This window comes from Dromaius novaehollandiae, chromosome 5 (assembly GCF_036370855.1).
Source record: "Dromaius novaehollandiae isolate bDroNov1 chromosome 5, bDroNov1.hap1, whole genome shotgun sequence".
Lineage (NCBI taxonomy): Eukaryota > Metazoa > Chordata > Aves > Casuariiformes > Dromaiidae > Dromaius > Dromaius novaehollandiae.
The window spans coordinates 36,696,035-36,718,831 of record NC_088102.1 but is presented as its reverse complement, the minus strand read 5'-3'; the positions used below and the strand labels follow the sequence as shown (position 1 = coordinate 36,718,831).

The 22,797-nt window shown below is 36.7% G+C and overlaps 1 protein-coding gene across 1 annotated transcript; it reads left to right on the top strand.

Moving 5' to 3' along the window:
- Window positions 1–374: 374 nt before the first annotated feature.
- Window positions 375–22,557, top strand: LOC112980653 (fibrinogen-like protein 1-like protein). The gene is made up of 4 exons (XM_026095671.2): window positions 375–5,266; window positions 16,094–16,215; window positions 17,939–18,136; window positions 21,808–22,557. Exons 3-4 carry the CDS (start codon window positions 17,989–17,991, stop codon window positions 22,506–22,508), a joined length of 849 nt encoding a protein of 282 aa, XP_025951456.1. The 5' UTR covers window positions 375–5,266; window positions 16,094–16,215; window positions 17,939–17,988; the 3' UTR covers window positions 22,509–22,557.
- The last annotated feature ends 240 nt before the right edge of the window (window positions 22,558–22,797 follow it).

Sequence of the window (22,797 nt, the reverse complement as noted above, 5' to 3'; positions counted from 1 at the left end):
CTCTACATATGCTAAGTCACTGACAAGACTTTGTTCTTTTTTTGACCATGCCTGTGTGTATCTTTCAAGCTACTCAGTAGCAAATTCAGAGGGAGTTGAAAAATTGATTATTTTCTACTAGAAGAATGTTTGTAAATTAAAATGACAGCAGTACCTGCCAAACCCCATTAGCGGCTGTCTGTAAATCAATTTTAGCATAAAGAATTATTTCATTCCAAAACAGACATTTGTAATTGTATTCATGCTGTCCTTTTCCATTTTTATGATTGCTCACTTCTTAGGTAACAGTATCCAAGCAATACGGTAATGTTCTCTGATTCCAAAAAAGGTATATAACATTGATTTAAAACATACCTCAAGCAAAATCAGCTTTGATGCACATGTTTGTTCTGAGGTTTTTGAACACTTACATATTCTTAGACAATTTATAGTCTTCCTAGTTACAGCCTTGGAACATACTCTGAAACATAAAAACCTGCGAAAGAATTGTTCATATAATGAAGTTAACATTTAAGATATTGGATGAGCATTAAACCAACACTGTCTTTTGGGCAAACAGAGGTTTCAGTCTTTTCAAAGTAAACTTTAAGTTGTTGGGGGGGTTTTGTTTTGCTTTGTATTTTAAATAAAACGTATAGAGACAGGAGGATATTCAAATATTCTTGCTAGAAGTATATTCCGAAATGAGTGTTTAACCAAAGTTGTACTGCCTATGTAAAAAGTTGGGATTTCATACTGCAAACCACCTCTTTTAACAGAACCTTACTGAAGAATTCATAGGAAAAAGAGGGAGCAGTTCTCTGAAGATAGAGCAGATAGCTTTGTTATTGTGCTTTGTCCTAGGAAGTAAAAGCCATGAGTTACTTTTCTTTAACGGTGAGTGATATGACAATTAAGTTGTATTAGCTTCTTATTTTAATCACACTTTGTTCAATAATTAATCATATTGACGAATTTTTCCTTGTCATGAAGTTCAGAACAGCAATACGTCTGCCTTCTTTCACTGTCTGGTTGAGGTCTTGATCGTCTTTAAGGGAGAATGGAGAATTCAGATGATGGAAAAGTGAAATTTTCTTGTTAAAAGTTAGAGTAAAAAAAAATCGGCAGGAATTGTACAGATCCTAATAAAACTTTGGAAGGAGCATATGGAATATTCAACACTTTTTTTTTTTTCTGTGGCTGATATACTAGCATTCAGTCAATTTCTTTGCATATCAGAATCAGATGCAGTATACCACTCCCCCTTGCTCCCAAAGAAAACTCCACCCACCTCCAAAAATCTGTTATTTGAACAACTTAAAATCCTGTTACCTAGCATTTTTTCCTCAATCTTATACATTCTTCCTCTCCTTTTGAGGCTCCTCTGTGATAAAGTGGTATATAGAAGCCACACTGCCCTGCTGCTGAACCTAGTGCAAGTTACATTGGTACCAACTTTTTCTAATTCAGAGCTGGAATCTGTGTGTGAAGTAAGAGAAGAGATTTTAGCCAGAGTGCCTTGGTCATTTACAGTTCAGGCTACTGTAGCATATTGCCTTGGACTATCCTAAAAGCTGCTTAGCAGAGTTTATTTGATAGATGTTGTGCATCTGCCTGTAAAGCTTTCCTATTGTAACTATTAGTAGTATAATACAAGGTTGTCTTTTTTTCTTTTTCTTTTTTTTTCTTTGGAAAGTGAACATATTTGCTATATTTTGGTTTTTATTTCTTGTCCTTATTTACTGATTTTTAGTAGTCTTTCTGCTGTGTCAGCAGTGACTTCTCACTCTGGTATCCTGGAAACCGTAGCTACCTTTAGTCAGGTTACTTGGGATGACATACGACAGAAGATAAGTTGAAGCAGCTGATCCCTCAAAATAGAAGTTAAAGGTGTACAGAAACTGCTTGAAAAGTAGATCGTTCTTACATTGTGATTTCGCACATAGACAGGCTGGTTTCCTTATTGCCAAAAGGAGGAAGGCTTGCTCCCCCAACTTGGACTGAATAATCCTGCTGCCTCCTGCATGCCAGCTCTGGCACTTGTCAGACTTTGCCATGTGTTGACTTATCAAGAGAAAATTTTCCATCTTTTTGCTGGAGTTTTGTTATGTTTCAGTGAGTTAAATGAGCTCACAGAAGGATCAAACAAGTGCCAGAGCCAGCAAAAGGTAGACACCAGAGGCATGAATTCAGAAGCAGGCACCCTCCTGTGTTTATGGCAGTGAGTGAGTCAGTCATTAAATCAGCTTGCTGCCTCTTGAGGAATCGTAGCCTAAAAGCTTATTTAGCCATGTTCTGAATGAGTGGGCGACTCTGAAAGAGTTTCTGACAGGCTGTGTAGAAGAGAAAGGAGGCTTACATTATGCAGAAGCCTGTTTCAGGTGTCACTTATTTATATAAGATGGCCTGGACACTCACTATCAGAGGTGTTTTGAACAGTTTGAAATAATTTTATCAAGGACTTCATCCATGATATTTCCATTCTTTAAATGTAAGGAAGAAGTTTAATACTGTTGTATAGATATTTAACATCACTGTTTTAAACAATGAAAATATTTGTTGGTGCTCTTTATGTATTTTATGAAATGGGGATGATAATAGTTCTGTAAATGGGTGTGTGTATCTGTTAAAATTGACTCTGTTGTTTCAAAGAGAAAGGCCAGTTTGTGGTTAAAATTTGTATGTATGAAGAGGACATACACTCCAGAATGAAGTGTTTTGGGTCATGATGCAACTGCCAGACTTTGAGTAAATCATTTAAAATTTCTGTTTCAATTTCATGTGGATGAAGTATGAGTAGCTTGTCTCAAGTATTGTAAAGACGAATTTAATTATGAATATCAGGTACTCAAATAGTACAGATATGGGCTTACTGAAGAAAATTCAATAAGTAATTTTGTTAAAGAGCATCTTTATTAGACATTTATATGTAGATATTTATACATATTTATTAAATCAACCCATTGAGTAACCCCAGGTCAAGATTTCCAAAGCATCTAGGCAATTTAAATATATATTCTTTGCCAGTTTAGTGGAAAGTGTACCAAATCACTAAGATCCATATAAATGTCTCCAGCTGGGTGTTAATAGCTGTATAATTGCATAAAGATTGCATGTGGTCAGCAGCTGATAAAATCTGTGGTTGTCTCAGATGATGTTCAGTGGCTCCTATATTGATTGGAAGGCAAACAGGAAGGTAAAGGGTTTCCTTAATGGTATACCCTGGTGTAATAGAGAGCTCTTGGAAATAAGTTTTAGAACTATAAAAATGCAATGCTTAAATTCAAACTATTTTTAATGAGGAAGCAGCCTCCAGCAAAACTGTAGGGAGAAAAACTAGTGAAAATACAGGAGCCAGAATGCTGTCCATCTTTAGGGACTTTGGCTTTTTCACACTGTTTTAATGTGTGATTACTGTCCTTTGTTTTTGGAAATCTGTCAATGTAAATTACAGTCCTGTCTGAAAATTGTTAACGAAGTAATACCTGCAATTATTCTAACTGTGAAAATTAGCAGAGGGCTGTTGGGTTGTTTTGATGGGTTTGATTTTTTTTATTTTACAGAGCATTTTATAGTTGGTTTCTCTTTCTTTTGTATAATGGATTGTTTTAGTTGTTTGCTTGCTTTCTTACAGTAATGGAGGAGAGAAAAATACTTCAAAAATGAGTAAGCGTGGTTGTAAAACCACATAAATATGCTGATAGAGTCAGGGCTACTTGCAATGATGAAATTATTTTTCATTTTTTTAATTGACTAGATTTGAAGCCGATGTTCCTTTTTTTTTTTTTTTTTTTTTAACAAATCCTATGTAATGACTAAATCATAAAATATGCACCCATCCACTCCTAAGAGCATGTAAAGATAATTTACAAAATAGATCTAAGATGGTAAAATCTTACTTTTTCAGAAAGTTAGTTAATAATTTCAGTTTAAATATATTTGCTAAAGTAACTATACTTTCACTTAGAGCTTCAAACCAAATCAGGTTCTGATCTGACAAAATTTAATGCCATAATTTCAGAGCTTGTGATTCGGCAGCAAATGTTTTTCAAGGAAGTCTTCTGGGTTCAAGTCAGAAAAGTTTGGAAGGTGTTTATTCTGATTCAACCTAATCTGTAATAAGGGAGGAGATTTAAATTGCACGCAAACTGAAAGAGAGCAAGGTTTGGTTTACAGTTTGATAGAAGGCCTGGAGTTCACTATTTTTACAGGATAACAACAATAGCAGTATTTTAAGGTACTAAAAGGATTTCGCTTTTGAATATTTAAGACATCATATCTGACCTTAATCTTGCTGCTGTCAATAGTTTGTAGATCGTAAATTTGTATTCCCATGGTATTTTGTTTCATCTGAAACTTTCTTCTGTTAGGAAAATAACCAGTGTGAAATATAAATAATAATAAATCCTCAGTGGTAGTGCCTGTTTTTCATTCTAATGTGTTAGGATGGCCTACCAAGGACATTTATTATGACTATTCTGTTGACTAAAGAACTGAAGGAGAATACAAATTTAGAAGCGGTTGTATGTACAGTTGACAGCTAAGGAATATATAAAGAACTTTATACTTTGAATTTCAATCAGCGGAAAAAGAGATTTACTGTAGAAAGTATGCTGAAAGATGAAAAAAATACATATGCACATTTTGGGGAAGACAAGAAATTCTTGTGCATGAAGAGGCAGTAGGACATTGAAAAGATCACACTTGATATTTTTAAATGTGGTCTGTATCTCCATAGGCTAGTTACTCTACAGGTAATTCTGTCACTGAGGTCAACTAACGTGGAACAAACCCTCTGCATGCTCTAGTCTTCAAAACAGAGCATGCAGACTGCTTCCTAGGAATGTGTTCCAGCCCATAATAACTTCCCACGCATATAGAGGAACTGCTGGGGGTGGAGGGAGAGGGGTGCTATTTGACATATTCCAAAAGTATGTCAGATACTATTTCACAAACCTAATACTATGAATGAGCAGATTCCTGTGTCCAGGAAAATTCTCTAGTAGTGTTTCATTTATAAAATACTTGAAGTCATAGAGTGTTGGAAGCGGAAAAATTTGGAGAAATGCCCCTAGGATAACATAAGGACATGAGAAAGACTGGAGAAATTTAAGGGGTTACTGTTGGCAGATTTGACTCATATGTTAAGATTTACAGAAATAATTTATAACTTTATCCATAGTGCAAGCATATACAGACAAGTGATGGGAACAGTGCAAAGGAGGAAGTTTGGCCACTTCATGACTTGCTTATGGCCATATGTCAGAACTGTAGTCCCTGCTTTTAGGTGAGTACAGACTTCTGTATTTGTACGGACTTCTCTACTCAAGTGAATGAAGAGATGGCAGTGACCCCATAACGCCTTGTAGCTTGGTTAAGGATAAGATTGCTATACCATTCAAGAGACAGAACTCATCAGTCTGTTTCCTCAGATCACTTAGCAAAAATTGGGTGGCTGTTTAGCTCTTCCCTAAATAGCATAGTCTGTCGCTGTATTTGCAGTCCATCTTCCCATCACTATTAGTGCAAGCTTCATTCTGTGTGACAGTCTGCAAATGGACTAATCAAATACAAAACACATTAGCATGCTTTAAGTGCCAAAAAGCAAGCAGTATCAATTGTGAAAAAAATAAAATTTCAAAATTCTTACTGCTTTAATTATTCCAGAGTCTGTAAAGACAGGTCCTTAGATCTTAATGAGTATTTTGAGCTTGTTACTGTGTATAAAATCTGATGATTCTGATCATAAAAATAATACAACATTCTGGGAAGTTTTATTCACAGAATTGTCTTTAGAAATAGTATCTAGTTTTACTCTATTTTCAGGTTCAGCTAGTGCAGATTTGTTGAGGTCACAAGTAAATAGGGGTTGTTGGGTTTTTCCCAATTTCTGTTGTTCCAAAATCCATAAAGGATTAGAAGTCCTCTGTCATCATAAATACTTAGGATTTTTCAGGAAAAAAACTGCCTTCTCCTAAAACTATAATGTTATTCCTTCAAACTACGCTGGCAGTAACCCTTATGCAGTTCTTTGTTTCCAATAAGATCATGAGGATGTAATGACAATATAATTTTCTGTGCAACTGGAACTTAGCTAGTTAGCTATTTTATTGATGATGCACAAAAACAAGTTACAGTTGAGCTCATTTTTATTAGGTGTTTGGTTCTGCATGGCTGACAGGAATAAAAATTAAAGACTGTCATTGAGCCAAGGGCAAATGATAGTGAATATGCAACAGAAAGAAAACCTTTCATGGCATTTTTTGAATAAAACAGGACTTTGAACTGTGTGAATGGTGCGATCTATGAATACAAACATCAAAAAGTAATATAAAAGGTAACGAAACTCATTTGAAACCAGGCAGAAAAAGCAAGACTTTAAAGGAATATTTTCAGTTGAAAATATTAGAATGTTCTCCTCAGAAACTGTCTGGATTCTTTTAAGGACGTTTTTGCTCTTTGCTACACACAGGAGTAGCATTTCCTTGTGAGTTTGGGATGGGAGAATAAGACACCCATGCTCATAGGTTCATCTGCAGGACAGAGGACCACTGTTTACTGTGCAGATGCAAAGAGAATCCTGTTAAATACTCAGAAAAATATTTCCCATTCCTGGCATTAGAATAGAATTAGACTGGGGAGCCTTATGTGAAGATCACTACTAATTTTTTGGGAGCAGGGAGGAGTGTTTCTTTTCCTACCAATTCGTTTTCTCAACAGTCCTAAAATGTTTTCTAAACAATCCTAAAATTATTTCAGCTTGGTGGGTGGCAAATGTATGAGCTGTATTAATACAGGACCTAATTTTTTTAAGATAGTAGTGAAACACCTTGAGGGGAAGGAATATCTAAAGAAGTTGGAGATCAGGATTAAGCCTCCTAGTGGGATTGTATTCTTGCAGTGGTAAATACCATCTCTTAAAAAGAGGAGGAACTCAGATGAGAGGAGGAGCAGTTGCTGAAAGGCTTATAGCAGAATAAGTGCAGCATCAATCATCATAGCTACCAAAAGTGTTCAGAAAACACAGAAAACTGAATGATAGTATTCTTACCAGGTATGGGATTAAAGGATCCAGATGTTCCTTTCATGAAAATAATATTCCTACCTGTAGCTTCGTAAAAGTCCCCAAGAGAAGAATCTATAGACAGTTAGTATGGACTCTTTGAGAAATGCCCTCTTATAATCCTGTGATGGTTTTTGCATTTGAATTGCAATGTTGATACGCCCTCACTTTTATTTTCTTGCATGGTATTTGCACAGGGAGTTTTTTCACTTGTATTTGCCCTTCATTCTTACAAAGATTACAAGGGGCTTGTTGGAATTGCTTTAGCAAATTCTGTTCAGCTGGTGGTGGCAGAAATAATTATATACATCACTTATGGTTTCAAGTGTTTCAATGGTAACAACCAATTATTTTTATCACCAGGCAGCCTGCTAATTAATGGTGGAGAGGTCATTTGTCCTGCAAAAATCTGATCAGATTACAGTGCTTTCTTCGTAATGTGTTTGAGGCTGATTTTATCATAGATTTTTTTTCAAACCATTTAAGTGTACTGTGAGGAGAGTTATCAGAAAGATTGTACAGAAATAGCCACAATTCACTGGAAATATGACAGTTTAACAAAATACATTGGTTATACTTTCTCCTTTGAAAAGAATTGAAGAAAATGTCCAGAGGGCCTGGATAGCTACTTACGAAAAATGTCAACTTAAGGCCCATGTACCTAACACTGAAATTCATCTGCTGCTTTCAGCCCACCTTTATTAGCATCACACAGGAAAGAAAGACAACTAAAGAATTCTGCCTCTTTCAATCTTAAATCTGTATTACAAAAAATCTACACGCTGTCCTCCATACATTATAGCTGTTTATGCACTTTTCTTTCTTTTTTCTGTACGATGGACTGAATCTACCCTTTGGAACTCATTAAGTGCCCTTATAGCTTTGCAGGACTTTGCTAGCCTTTTTTAACCTTTTGTATGTTGTTTGTACTTTGTCAGCCTTTTTTTTAAAAAACAGATAAACTTCTGCTTTCGCAAATGTGCTCCTTATAGGAAACGGTTTTGTTTTAGAGACTAAATTCTGGCTTGATTTAAGCACTGGGTTTTTTTTTCTTTAAATGGTGCTTACATTGCCTACTTTTTATTCAGGTATTTTTAATACTTTAAATATACTTTGCATTTGCACACTTTTACTGCCTAATAATTCTTTCATGTTTCAAGTTAGGGATCTGAATAAACAAATATTTCTGCAATGATAGGATGTTTTACTGAGAATATTAAAACAGTTTATCAACGGAATTCCAGAGCATGAAATGGACTGTGCTGTTTTTCCTATAGTTTTGTTCTTATAAATTTGTAGAGTAACTGCTTGATTTTCTTCATTCTTATGAGTACTTGTTTTCATCCTAAGGGATAAACTAAGACTTTTTTAGCAGAACTTACTTGCTTCAGTTAGCTCTGTTATGAACAAACCATAGACCAAAATTACCAGTGCAGCCAGGGTATATAAATGTATGTGGGAAAAATATATAAGCCCATCTGAGGATCTTACTCTGCTATGCAATGTTACTTTTGAAAGGGGGGTTTATTTTCTTTCTACAGCCAATAAAAGCTGTATTGGTCTTAGCTGTTGAATTATGACTATCGGCTTGAGGGTTGCAGCTATTACATCATGAGAAACTCCTAACCTACACTGTAGAAATGTACTACTCATTCATGTGTGTATGGCCTTGTATAGCTGCAGCACTTTCAGATTGTCTGCTCTGAGTAACTGTCATCTGTGACACAGGTGTGCCATAACTAGGAAATGCTTAAAATATGGTAGTCGGGAAAGGACTGCTCTGACCAAGTCACTAAGCTAACCAAACTGAAGTGAGGATAAATAAATGAGAGCTTAAACCATAGCTCTGAGATCTGGGCATACATTTCCTTGAATTTCTAAAATATACAGGTTAATTTTCAGGATCAGTGTGTTTGGTATTAGAGGTTATTTATTCTATATAGGTTCTTAGAGCACATTAGCAGCACAGTTCCTCAATATCTTTCAGTAGTCATTGAGCAATCTGACTAGTACTTGTGACATGATAGTTCTCTCAACCTATCTCCTGGGGGGAATTGGGGGCAGTGAAGTCTCTCTTTTTAGTATGTGCTCTTCCACTCCCACCCTGTGCATTCCTGTGTGTTATTCACATTGCAGTCCATTATCATTAAACTACAGGGTCAAGAAACTAAATCACGAGATTGGAGTGGGAGACAGTGAGTTTTGTGATTATCATCAGTTCCAGGAGAGAGTGATTCCACCATCACCTGCACAGACACACTTCAGCATGACAGGAAACCAAGCTCAACACACATGCACACACACACCCACACCCCTACGTGTGTGTGTGTATATAGCATACAGTGTGTATATAGATATATAATATACAGACATACTCTCTTTTTCTGGGGTTCATCATCAAACTGAGAATTTCATTTGTTTATTTAAAGCTTGCCTTACATCCTAAAACAGTCTTTTAATGATCTTTCCAAGCATTTCTTATGATGGTACATTTCTCTGTATGAAAAGCTCTTGCTTTTTCATGGTTTTCTTAGCAATGATACTTCAGTTGTGAGGTTGCTAGAGAGCAATAGAAATTACAGAATTTTGCTTTGAAACTGAGATTGTTGCCATGACAGTGCTCCCAGCTGCTACTTGTCCCAGATGATAAAATCATTTTTAGACTCCTGTATTGCAAGTCTAGGCTACAGTGTTTAAGCTAAACATTACAGTTAATTGATTCAAATCAAATTAAAGATTAGCAAGTCGTTTGCTAAAAATTTGGGGCTCTTTAGCAATTCCGCTGAAATTGTTAGTTGAATAAAATATTTGTGGTGATATTTGCCAAATAACTAATTGCTTTTGCTATTTGTTCTTGATCAGTTTCTCTAGATACTGGAGGTAAAACCAGTGCATTGACATGGAAAGGATTTTTATCTTACTCAGTTTGCTAAATGTCTTTTTGTAGTAGAAACAAGCCCAAACAAAAGCTGACCGATACACAGATCTGTGGAGTTTGAAGTAGGACTCTGAGTCTGAATCATATTTTGCAGTATGCCAAATCTAGATCAAACCTGAAATTCTAGATACTTTAAGATTTGTTATATCTGAAGTGCAGACAGTTGATTATGGAATCATGGAAATGATGATTGCAAGGGACTTTTGGAGGTCTCTAATTCAACCTCACTCTGAGCAGGATTGTCACCAACTGATCGGTTATGACTTTGTCTAAGCCTCTGTCTAAGCCTTTTTAAAAACCTCCAAGCATGGAGGCTTCTACAGTCCCTCTGGGAAACCTATTCCAGTGCTGCACTGCTCTCAAGCTTTCCCTAATGTCCAATTTGAACCTCCCAAGTCACAGTTTGTGGCCATTGCACCATGTTATCATTAGGTTATGTGATTAATCACAGTAAACACAAAGGCCTGGTGAGGATCAGATGAACAGTGACAGGCAGAAGAACCCTAAGTAACCTAATCAGTGCAAATCAGAATACACAGAATTGGCTGCTCCTAAGGCTATCAAAGGGGAATGATTACACCATTGTCCCTGGTGTGAAACCCACTAAGATGCATCAACCAAAGAGACTCCCAAGAACTCCTTGCTGGACTGAAGTATTGCCTACAGGGGTACAGGACTCACTATGGGGTGCATGGGAAGGAACATTTTGGAATTGTGTAAAGATTATTGTGGGATGTTTTTAAGGGGACAATGGGAATGTGTGAAACTTACTATGGGATCTTTAGAGGAAGGACCAAAGGCAGGGAAAGGGAGGGATCAAGGTGTAGCAGGGAGTAAAAAGCATGGGAAAATAGAGTGAAAAGGGGATATAGGGTTGAGCTGTAAACAGGTGGTTGGTCAGTACACTGGTTTGAGCCCGGTACTTGATTGAAGCACTCTGTCTTAAATTCTCACTAAAACCTACTTCTAACTATTTTGTGTGTGGTTGCCATCTTTCTTCTAAGTGAGTATATGTGTGAACACTAGCAAACTTTAGATTGGACCAGCTGGTGAGCTGGTTCCAGTTATTGTAAGAGGTGTGAGTACTAGCAACTGGAGGGGTACTGCAAACTCCAGGACTCACATCCAGGTGCTAGCAGCTAGGAGACCAGGGGATCTGGAGCTGGCTATGGGATAGACTGAGGGTTTAAGGCCAGATACTGGAGTGATTCGTAATTGTGTGTGTGTATGTATGTAAGTATATGTTTGTATAGCTATCACCAGCAAGCTTCAATCCTGATGAGCTGGAGAGGAGGAACAGGATCAGGCTGTCCATGCTGTTCATGTTTGTGTGAACCCTGTGTGTATTTACAAGGGTGCTGGTAAAATCACTGTATTCTGCTTATGTTGGTCTGTGTGGCTGTCTGCATGTGTGTATATGTATCGTGTATATATGTGCCTACAGTGAATATGTGTTCAGCCTCGCCTCTGCCTGGACCTGGGAACACGAAGCCATAGCAGCCTCTAATGCATCAGGCTACTGGATTCAGCAATATCTAACAGTCATATCGTCACCACTACCAAGAAGAGTTTGCCTTTGCCATCTTTGCAACTCCCCTTCAAGTAGCTGCAGCCTACTACTAGGTCATTTCTTAGCATCCTCATAGGTTATATGCTGTTGCCCCTGGACAATCTTGGTTCCTTCCACTGGTTCCTCTCCAATTTCCCAATATTCCTCTTGAACTGGAGGGCCCAAAACTGGAGACAGTATTCCAAGTGTGGCTTTGCTATTCCAGGGAGAGATAATAACTTCCCTCAATCAGCTGGCCATTCTTCTGCTACTGTCACCTGGTACATCATGTGCCATATTCATAATGAGAACACACTGTTAGTTCACAGTCACCTTGGCATTGTGTGCAAATCCCAGGTCTTCCCAGCAGTGTTACTATTCAGACAGCCATTTATCAGCTTGTTGCTGTCCTTGGGCTTACATCACTCCAGATATGGAACTTTGGACTTCATGAAGTTTCTGATGGCCAAGTCTCAACTTTCTCAAGGTTCCTGTGGATTGAAATTCTACAATTTGCTATGTCAGCTACCCCTCTCCATCTTCTCCCACTAAATTTAGTATCATTCACAGATTTGCTTAGGCTGTGCCCCATCACATCATCTACCGCATTTATGAAGATATTGAACAGTATGGGCCCCAGTGTCACCCCCTTAGTCACTACACTTGTTAACTAGCTTGTTCATGAATAACTTGTTCATTACTAGAGACGAATTCTGTCCCTGGTGTAGCAAAAGATGTAAGTTCATAGGAATCACTGGGGACTAGAAGAGTTTTCACTGCATCATCTAGTCTGTCCATACCTGCTCTTGGACAGGAGTTTATCTAGATCATCCTTGTCAAATGTTTGTCTAACCTTAAAAGTTCCAGAGCAAAAGGAATTTTTCTTCTGTGTTAAAAGCCTTATTAATGTCTAACTACATCGTACTTGATACTCATCCCTTGTCCAACAGGATAGTTACCCCATCAAACAAAAATTTGAGTCATTTCATATGATTTCTTTCTTGACAAGTCCATGCTCAATGCTTTTCATCACTTTATCATCCCCTAGTCTTTTTAGTTGTTTTCTTATTTTTATGAGTATTGAAATGTAGCTCACTGATCTTTAGATCTTCTTAGTTTCCCCCCTTTTTATAAAATAGGTTCCTAGTTTGCCCCACTGAAGTCCTCTTGGGACCTCCATGAGCTCCTGAAAGTAGTTGTTAAGGTTCAGAGAGCACTTCTAGTTCTAATAGTACTTGAGGAATATTATTAGGCCTTGCCAACTTGAAAACACCCAACTTATTCAGTATCTTTAAGCTGTTTTTCACCTAGTCTGGCCTCCATTCCCATTCCATCATTAAAATTAATTTTAGTAAGCATCTGGTCACTATTTGTGAAATTTGCAACAAAAGAGGCATTGAATCTGTGCCATTTGCACTTGTCCCTTATTAATAATGGATTTTTGATTTTGACTTCTTTTTATTTCCAATGCATTTACAGAATATTTCCATCTGTTTTTTTATGGCCCTTGCTAGTTGTAGCTCTTTTCATCTTTATCTCTAATTTTATCCATGTCTGCTTGTGGCATTCCTATATACTCACCCTTAGGAATTTGTCTTTCTATTCCACTTGCTTGCACAACTCTATTCTGATTTTCAAATTATTTAAGAACTCTTGAGCCAGACCTTCTGAGCTTTTACTGTGGTTCCTGTCCTTTTTCATGCGGAATAGTTTGTCATTTCACCTTCTTTACAGTATCTTTCATTAACTGCCAGCCCCCTTAAAGCCTTTCTCTCTCAGAGTGTTTTACTAAGAGAGAATAGCAAATGGTTTCCTAAGCATTGTGGTCTGGGTTTTTTTTGAAATATGTTGTCCTTATTCAGCTGCACACTCTTTGCCTTTCCTCAGAATTATGAATTCCACCATGTTAGGATGGGTGTTACCTAAATTGCATTCCACACAAATATTCTCCAACAGTTCTTGCTTGCAACAATCATATCTTTGCCACCTTTAGAATAAGAAAGTAATCTGAAAGACCTGTGTCCTATCCTATTCTTTTCCAAAAGCTGAGTAACTTGACAGTTTTCATTAACGCTAGGCTTATCTGTCAGATGATTTTTAACCAAATGGTTATTTTCCATTGTCTTCTGTGATGATGGATTTGGATGATACTCTTCAAGTTAGGTCCTATTTCTGTGTTTTTGTTGAAAGTGAGCCTTTTTAACTTGATGTAAGTTTCTGCTCCTTAAGAATTTAGTCCAGGGTTGAACAGGTAGGCATAAACAATATATGTTTTTAGTTTTTACTTCAGATTTTGGAATATCGTCATAAAGAAACCTTAAGAAATGTTTCTTAACATTTGAGAAGTTGAATGTTTCTAAGAGTAAAGCTTGTTTTGTTTTACATTCAGTGAAAAATAGATATCTAGGTTCATTTCATGAATAATGGTTTATCTCACAAACAGCAAATGTCTATAAAGAGATTTAGAACCTGCATTAAAAATCATTCATACACAGTGCGTTTCAGCAGTTTATAACTGCTTTCTGTTTTGTCAGATAAAACACAGTCTTTGCATGATTGCCAGGCCAGAAGCTCAAGGACAAGTGAAAATTGTTATGAAGAAACTTTTCTTTTTTTGTTACTGTTCCTATATAAAAATACAAAAGTACATTTAGCCAAGGTTGCAAAGCAATTCCAAGTCACTGCAGAAGTATTTCTGTGGCCTGTTTTTCTTTTTTTCTTCAAAGTAGTCACTTGTGTTTTGCACCTATGAAACATTTTGCGTAAGAGATACTCAGTGAGACCCTTTTTATATATCTGATTTGCATTGTTAGAACAGTATGTCTATTGTCTTGAGCTTCTTGATATGCTTAAAGGATCTTTGCATGAAAATTAGCATTTTTACATGTCTCTGGACAACAATATTAAGCCATAAATCACCCATTGTAGTTTTCAGAGCAGGGAAATTGTTCTTGAAATACTAGATCAAGAGCAGAGAGAAATATGTAATGATTTTAGTTGTTTTTCAAAGTTTTTGTCTACAGAAATAACTGTCTTTCTGAGCATGAGTGAGTGACTGCTGTTGCCCTTTCTTCTTTCATCTAATCAGAAGCTTCCCACTTCTGCTGTGCCAGCTCAAATAAAACTGCGGAAATCAACAAAGCAAAGCAAACAGCAGGAAAGCAAAGAAAAATGGAAAGATGGGGGGGAGATACACAGTGATGGAAGATGTAGGAATCAAAAGCACAAAACTGAGATGCACCTCAATTTATATTTGAGTGACATAATGCCTATCAATAAACACCACTACAGTCAATGGTGGTTTTGAGAGGATGTCTGAAATGAACAGAGTGGGAAGGTACCATCTCTTGCCCTTTCTTGGAGTACTGTTTCAGCAGGATCTGAATCTATTCAGCGCACTTTTATTATTTAATAAGCTTCAGCACAATATTTTCATATTCTAGCCCAGGATTAGAAAGCTTAGTACTAATCAGAAGTTAGCTGTGTTAAACATACAGATTTTGGAAATTCTCTCAACTGCAAAATACTAAAGGCTGAGAGAATATGTCGCCCTGTTCTTACACTCTTCCCTGGAACTCTGATACTGACCAGTGTCAGAGAAAAGATACTTTTCTGACTCCCTGTGGCCAGTCTCACTAAAGTGTTGCTTATGCTGAAAAAAATGAAATGTCATTGAGTTTTAAATATTAGAAGCAAATCTTCCCTAAACTATGTTTACTTCTTTAATTGCATATGAAATATAAATCCGCACACCTGAGTTGCTCTTTCACTGAGGATGAATTATTGAAAACCAGAGATTCTGGATAATACAAATCTTCAAGTAGAGCTTGCATAGGACTTTAATTGTGGCCTTTTTCAGAGGTGGGATGTAGCCAAACTGTGTGCAGGCAGGATCAAGAAGTACAAAGTAATTAAGTGTTGTGTCACCTCAAGAAAAGGTAAATGCTATATTAGACATCATCTGAAAGACATCTGGATGGAGAATACAACTTTCAGGTACAAGGATATATACCAACACTTAATTCTTCCCATTCATTACAGATTTTACCTGAATGAATATCTCTCTTGTTAATTCAAATAAACTGAGATAGAAAGCTAGTGGCCAGTCCGTTCAGCATTTTTCTTTTCATAGTTCTGAGGCACTGCTTCAAGTCCATTCACATTAAAGCAAGAAGTAACAACATAGTTTAGGGTTGGTTTGTTCCTAATACTTAAAAATCAAGTGTGTTTATGTAATTTTAAATGTGACTAGCAATATAACATACATCTAGTTAGCTCACCTATATTAAATGACATAGTAAATTTGAGCATCTGCCTATAAAAAATAATGTAAGTAGTTTTCTGAACTAAAACTTCTTCATGGTTCTCCATCACTGTGTCTATCTGTTAATCAGGGAAATTTAATTTAGTTATGATGTTATTTTAATCCTTATGTAAGAACTTTGTACTTTTGAAGTTCACATATGCTTTCTTGCAAGTATAACATGTCAGAGCAAAGTCCATCAGTCTAAGCACACAGTGTGAAATAACGAAGATGCACGTTCGCTGCCCTTCTACGTTTCAGGTAGTGTGTTGAAGCTGATTTATTCACCTGGACTTCAGTAGCAGGCAAAGTACAACCCTAGAGAATGAGCTCATTCATTTGTGTGCGTGTGTTTCTTTGCCAAGCTCCACTTGAAAGGAGAGGTAAGGTGCCTGCCTACTGCTGTTTTCCTCAGTTGCTTTCTTAATAATTTATAATATGGAGTTTGCTTCTAGAATTACATGGATCTTTAAATAATTTCAGTGTTTACTGTAAATATGAGGGGAGAAAAAAGACTGATTCACTCAAAAATGCAGAAAGAAGAAAAGAGCTAAAAAGAAGCTCATAGATCCAAGTACAGATTTCCCTGAAGTTTAGTGATGCTTGTGGCTTAGGTTTTTATTTTAAATCCTTTTTAATAATAACAATAATAATAACAAAATAGCAGCTCTCAGGGAAAGGGATGCATGACAGTGGGGTATGCAAGCACAGCAGAATTTCGGTGTTTTAAGGGAAACCCTGTACTGAATTTTAGGAAGGGTGATTTTCCAGTTCATTAAGACATCAATATCAAATGACCAGCTTTGGATATATTAGCAAATTGTATGTTAATCAGAATTATGAAGGAACAGCTTTAAACAGAGTAGAAAAGTCTATGTTTTGTTTTTATATGTTTGGAATAAAAATTAATTCTCAGATCTGAATTTTACTGCCAGGATTTATATTGGACATTTTAATAAAAATATGCTTAATAATTTTTCACTTTGGAAAACTGAATCTGCTACTAAGTCCTGAGATTTATAAGGAATGTGGCTCTGTTGCAAGGTAAACCACTGTGGAGATTGGTACTGGCCTATGGAGACTCTGGGCTGACGCTGGCAGGGAATGAGCTCTGACCAAAGAACTGCTTGCTTGATCTATTTTCTGCCTTCGTCAGAGCCACTGCATTAGCTCACTCATTAAAAACAAGAACAAAAAAGGAGGGTGAAGAAAAAGAGTTTGAGTAGTTTCTGTCTAAGTAAATATATCCCTTGAGAGTGTGGGAAACGTTTGTTGTGCTGATTCAGTCAAAGCTGCCATTGATATAAAAATTCTTCTTCAGTCAATTGAGAATTTGCCTAAAGTGATGACCCCAAGATTTAATCTAGTAATAGCCTAAGACTTCTTGCTGTGTTGGATGAAGGGTTATTAGCCATGTAACCCAAAAAGGAGGACAGAATGGGGCTCAAAATTCTTTTGATTATATATATTGAATCCCTGTGCGTTTTGATGAGACTGAAGAAAAATTTTTTTATTTTGTTTATTGAACTGTTTTTCTTTTCCTGGCTTCAAACATTGACCTATTATTTAAAACTACAGAAGAAAATTCATACAAACCATAGTCCAGATGTGCTGAAGTGAGTTATTCAGTGCATGGAAATATACCTAGTACTCAGAAAGCCATGTTGTTGAGTACTGTTTGAACTACAGACAGCCAGAGAGGCATGTTTGTGCCAGTTCGTCCATTGGTGTCTCTATTTCACTACAGTTTGGACTCAAGGAATAAGCAGACTTCAAATATGGTAAATATAAGATGTGCTTTTAAGTTTTGTCATTACATTATTTTCTATTACTGTTTATCACACATGAAATTATGTTATGATTCATTGACCAGCATGGCACAAAGTAACAAAGATAAGATACATTGCAAGTGGCACAATGCCATGCTCTGTGTCACCAGAGCAACCTATCAGAAATGCAGTGTGATATATTAGGAAAAGCAGGTGTTTCTGAGAGGCAGGGGAAGGCAATTTTGGTAGAGGGTTGCTGTGTCAAAAGCAGTTGTTTCTCTTTGTCCTTCAGGACTTTCATTCTATAAGTCATAAATCTTTCAATTTTCAATTCCAGCATTACAGCTCTGAAGTTTATTGCTGCAGAAAGACTGACACACAAGGAAGATGCTGTTGAAGAGTTCAGCGGGATTTATTGTGCTGGTGCTCTCTCATTGTACTGTGTCAGTGAGCACCAAAGAAGCAGTGGTCTTGGCTAATGCTCACCTTCTCCCCCAAAGAGGCTATGAGAGATTGGCTAATGTCAATGACAAAGGTACTCATGAAGAGAGCGAGTGATTTGGATGCAAGCTGTGTTTCACTTTGTTGCTTTGCTCTAACATTTTCAGGCAAGTCATCTGAAAGTTAGCTCTACAAAAATACTTTGAAATACAAACATGACCGGCTCTTAAGTCCAAAATACAGATCTTTAAAGCCTTTGCTCAGCTGCCACCTAATTCAAGAGACATAAACCATTCAAAACTTCTGTCAAAAAGTATTTTTTGGCATTTGAAGACTTCTTAACACCATTTCTTGACTGTTCCTGACACATCAGCACCTAAATCTCATGTTTAGCTATAACGGAGACATTCCTCTGCCTATCTAGCTTGCAAGGTCTAACTTGGTAGGTTTTCTAAGAATACATTTACCAGAGTAGATCCCACATAAAATGCAGACAAAAAGAGTAGCGAGGTTGATTCATTTTCCTCCTCTGACTGATGGCACTTGGGGGTCTATAAAATTTACTTTCCAAGTAAATCCTGTAGCCCCCAGCCTAAATGATTTTCTCAAGATTCATCTATTATTGTTCTATTTTGAATGAATATTCACTGAGACAGAAGAAAGGCAAATATGAGTGTCACTGTATCTATTACTGGCTTGAGCAGCACTCTATACTTATATAACACATTCTGTAAAATCATGGGATCAGGTCTGGAGTGAGACTATATCTACGCGGAGAATGTTCTAACTACTGAGTTACAGAATCGTGCACACATTTGCGCCCTGTCAAGATATTTCATAATTTCACACAGGTAGCATTGAGACTCAAAGTATTTTATTTATGGTTGTGGATTCTATTAAGCAATGGAAGGCCCAAAAGTAGGACTTTGCAAAGCCTATATACTCCTGTAAATTTGGCCTGAGTGCCTCAGACATACCACTAAACTTCTAAATATAAAATATAAAGGTTATATTTAACACAATACTGATATTATGAATAATAGTATTTAACAAATTTAATCCATCTGGACTTCTACAAAGCCTGTGATACAACACTTCATAGGATACTGTTAGTTAAATCAGAGAAGATAGGGTTTCACTATAATTTCAGTAGGGGCTGAAAAGAAAATGACAACGGCTTGGGTGGAAAGGTGAACTGTAAAGCTGAAAGGAGACTGGAAGTGTTTGCTTACAAGTGATATTTTCAGTATTCTTATTAAGTATACTGAAGCAAAAACAGGAATGTACTGATAAAATTTAATGATAACATAGAGTAGAGAAATGCTAAGAAAGAGTCGTAATATTATACAGAAAAAAACATTCGTTCTTGAGTAATGGAGGTGGGATGAAAAATAAAATGTTAGGTTTTACTGCAGAGAGAGGACTTAGTTGCAAAGATCAGAAGAAGAAAGTCTAGATTAAAGGGAGCTATGAGATACAAATGCAACCCTAGAGTGTATCAACAGAGATGTTTCTAATAGGACTTGTGAAGAATCAGTTGCACTACACAAGTCTATCTGGAACATTGTGCAAATTTTACCCATATTCTAGGAGATGAATTTGCAGAGGAAGGGGTGCAGAAAAAAATAAGACAATTAAGGAACAGAAGACCTCTCTTACACTAGATAATCAAAGAACTTGTTTATCCTAACATAATTTATCCTAACAAAACAAAGACCGATTAAGAATATAATTGTCCTGTCTGTACATCAAGGCTTATTACCAGGGAAGAAGCACTATTTCACTAAAGGATAACATGACACAAGAAAAATACAGATGTAAAGTGGCCATTGATAAAATTAGACTGGGAATCAGAAGAATGTTTCTAACCATCAGACTAGCAATGGTTAGTGAGGTCTACAATGCTTTACAGTTGGAAGAGATGAAACTTAATAAATCTGTGAAGAAGACCGCATGACATAATTGCCTACAGGACCAGTAGTAGATAAAATGATCTCTCATATCCTGTGCTCTCTATTTCTTTCCAGAAAGTTGGGGGCTTTCTTCCCTCTAAACAAACTCTTCAGTGTACCTCTGATCTGTTGGTCACAAGACCATACAATGAGATTGACTCTTTTCAGACTGTGTTCAGGGAAATAAAATGTGTTCAGTAAAAGGATCAGCAGGGCCTGTCAGGTCAATGTTTTTGGCAAAGAGAAGACTTCTTAATTAGCTTTTATTTTAAAACTTCAGCTTTGAAAATGTTTTTCCTAATTGGTTTTCAACATTTTCTTTGTTTAAATATGAGTACATCTTGCCATGCTTTTCCTGAATTATCTCAGTTTCCCAGAAGAACAATTTGTTTAATAAAATTGATTAATTTCTAAATAAAATATCCAAATTCCTATCAGTTATTGTCAGGGCAGAACGTAGGTTTTCACATGTGTGAAAAAACTATCATTTTACATCTTTGGTGGTCTGTAGGAATTTTTCTTATAGAGATAGTCAAATTGTCAAGTGCTTATTAAATATAAATTACAAACATCCCATAGCATAATGACACAATGACATGCCTTTCAGCTGCATGAAGTGAGTAATTTCAATTCATGAGCATGTTTCCGAGTAATGGAGTAATACTGAATAATATCCTTCTCTACAAAAAGAATTATTGATACATGAATTCATACATACATATATTTATTTATATGAATTATATTCTGACTTTTAGAAATCTCACAGTTAATTTGTAAAAGCAGAACGTTGTGCCTTAGTCTCAGAGCTCCTTGATACTACTCTAATTATAGCAAAAAGTATACTTATAAGCAACGTACAGTTAAAAACACAGCACAATACACATTTCAGTCCAATGCAGAGGTCCATCCCAAGCCTTACATGCCACTTTTATCACCCCTGAGATAAAGGATAAGCAATAAAATGGAAGAGCACTTCCACCTGTTTTCCTGTTGTTGCTATTCGTTTAGCTGTTCACTGCAGCTATGCAGCACTGTAGTTCCATCCAGCACCTGCAAACGAGTGATAACATTTGGCCTGGAGTGTGTGAGTGACAAGAAGTGTTCCTAAAAGAATCCTCAGATTTTTTTTTTTTTTTACTTTTGTACTAGCAAGAATTGTGCTCTAATATTTTCCTTTTATCATTGCACACATGGCATACTTGCTGGAATTTAATGCAAGGATGTTGCAGGTGCCTGAAGTATAAATTGATTAAAGAGGAATTAGGTCTATTTCTTGAGGATAAGACTATCTCCACTTACTAAATACAGTGGTCCAACACATGGCACAGGGAATGGCTAACTTGCTGCCCACTGGAAACTGGGAAAACATAGGAGAAGAAGAAACAGTCTGTACATTCCCTGTTTATTATGCTTTTTCTCTAAGCTGCTCTGGGCCCTGGCAGAGACAAGCTGTCAAACTGTATCCACTATGTTTTGACCCTATAAAATACATTAAAATTGTTATTTTAATATGAAGTTCTCTTTTGCCTTTTCAGTCACTTTTCCATCATCAGTGCAAAACCACGCTTCTGTTTTACAGCTAGATTACAACCCATTTTTGAATTTCTGAATATTTCCTGTATATTTTGCCCTGAAATCTCCCTCTTTGACTGAGTAGATGTCCCACCTGTTGGACTGAAGTCAGTCTGAGCCACAGTTTCCAGTCAGATCAAAGCAATCTTTCACTCACTGTAGAGGACAGAGTCCAATATCTAAAACTTACTATATGAACAGAAACTTACTTTAAAACTTACTATTTTTTTTTCCTACTCAGACTATCCAAGGGATTGTTTTGAGATTTTTCAGCGCTCCCCAGGAAATTCCAAAGATGGTCTTCACATCATCCAACCAAAGGAAGATCCAATTGTTGTCTATTGTAATATGCAGGATGGTGGCTGGACAGTGATCCAGCACATTACAGCCAATAGTACTGTCGACTTCGACAGGACCTGGCAGGATTACAAGTATGGATTTGGTTCTGTTCAACACAACTACTGGTTAGGAAATGAATATATGCATCAATTAACTAGCAGCTCCACGCAGTATATACTTGGAGTCAAGCTTGTTGACCTAAATGCTAAAATCAAATGGGGACAGTACGAACCATTCCTTATTGAAGATGAAGAGTCTCAATACCGAATAAGGGTTGGTCTATACAAAGGCAATGCCACTGATGCTCTGACCCTGGACACAGAAGCTTATCTCCATGATAACCAGAAGTTCACCACCAAGGACAGAGACAACGATAATTACTTTCAGAACTGCGCTAAATTAGAATTCAATGGCATTCCAGGGGGAGGCTGGTGGTATGATGCATGCGCTGGCGCAAATCTGAACCACAGGAATGTGATATACTGGCAGAAGGACTGCAACAAGATACGTATGTGCAAGTTTGCATGGATGATGATCAAACCCATTGACAGTGGCCTGTCGTATACAACCAAGTCTCGTCCATGTCAGAAAGATGAACTGTAGATAAACCATGTGTATTTTGAAGGGAACATAGTAAATGAAATTTCTAGAATATCTTTGCAAAAGTTTTCCTTCTCTGTTAAGCATAATCTTTGGGCTTCCATTCTTCAGCTAGCTTGAAGCATCAACATATTCTGTGACCATTTATTCTAGATGAAATTACACATACTGGATTAGATTTAAACTACTCCAAAGCTAGAGGTGCAAGGTTTTGGCTTCTATCCTGAAAAAATCAGTCAGGTGATTAATTTTGAATCTGAATCTGAGATTCTGAATTCGTCCCAAAGTTTAG

Bases quoted from the DNA above. Each gene is read 5' to 3' on its own strand.
- LOC112980653 (XM_026095671.2), top strand. From the start codon at position 17,989: ATGCTGTTGAAGAGTTCAGCGGGATTTATTGTGCTGGTGCTCTCTCAT. The intron at 18,137-21,807 runs GTACTCATGAAG...TTTCCTACTCAG, and splicing joins GGCTAATGTCAATGACAAAG to ACTATCCAAGGGATTGTTTT.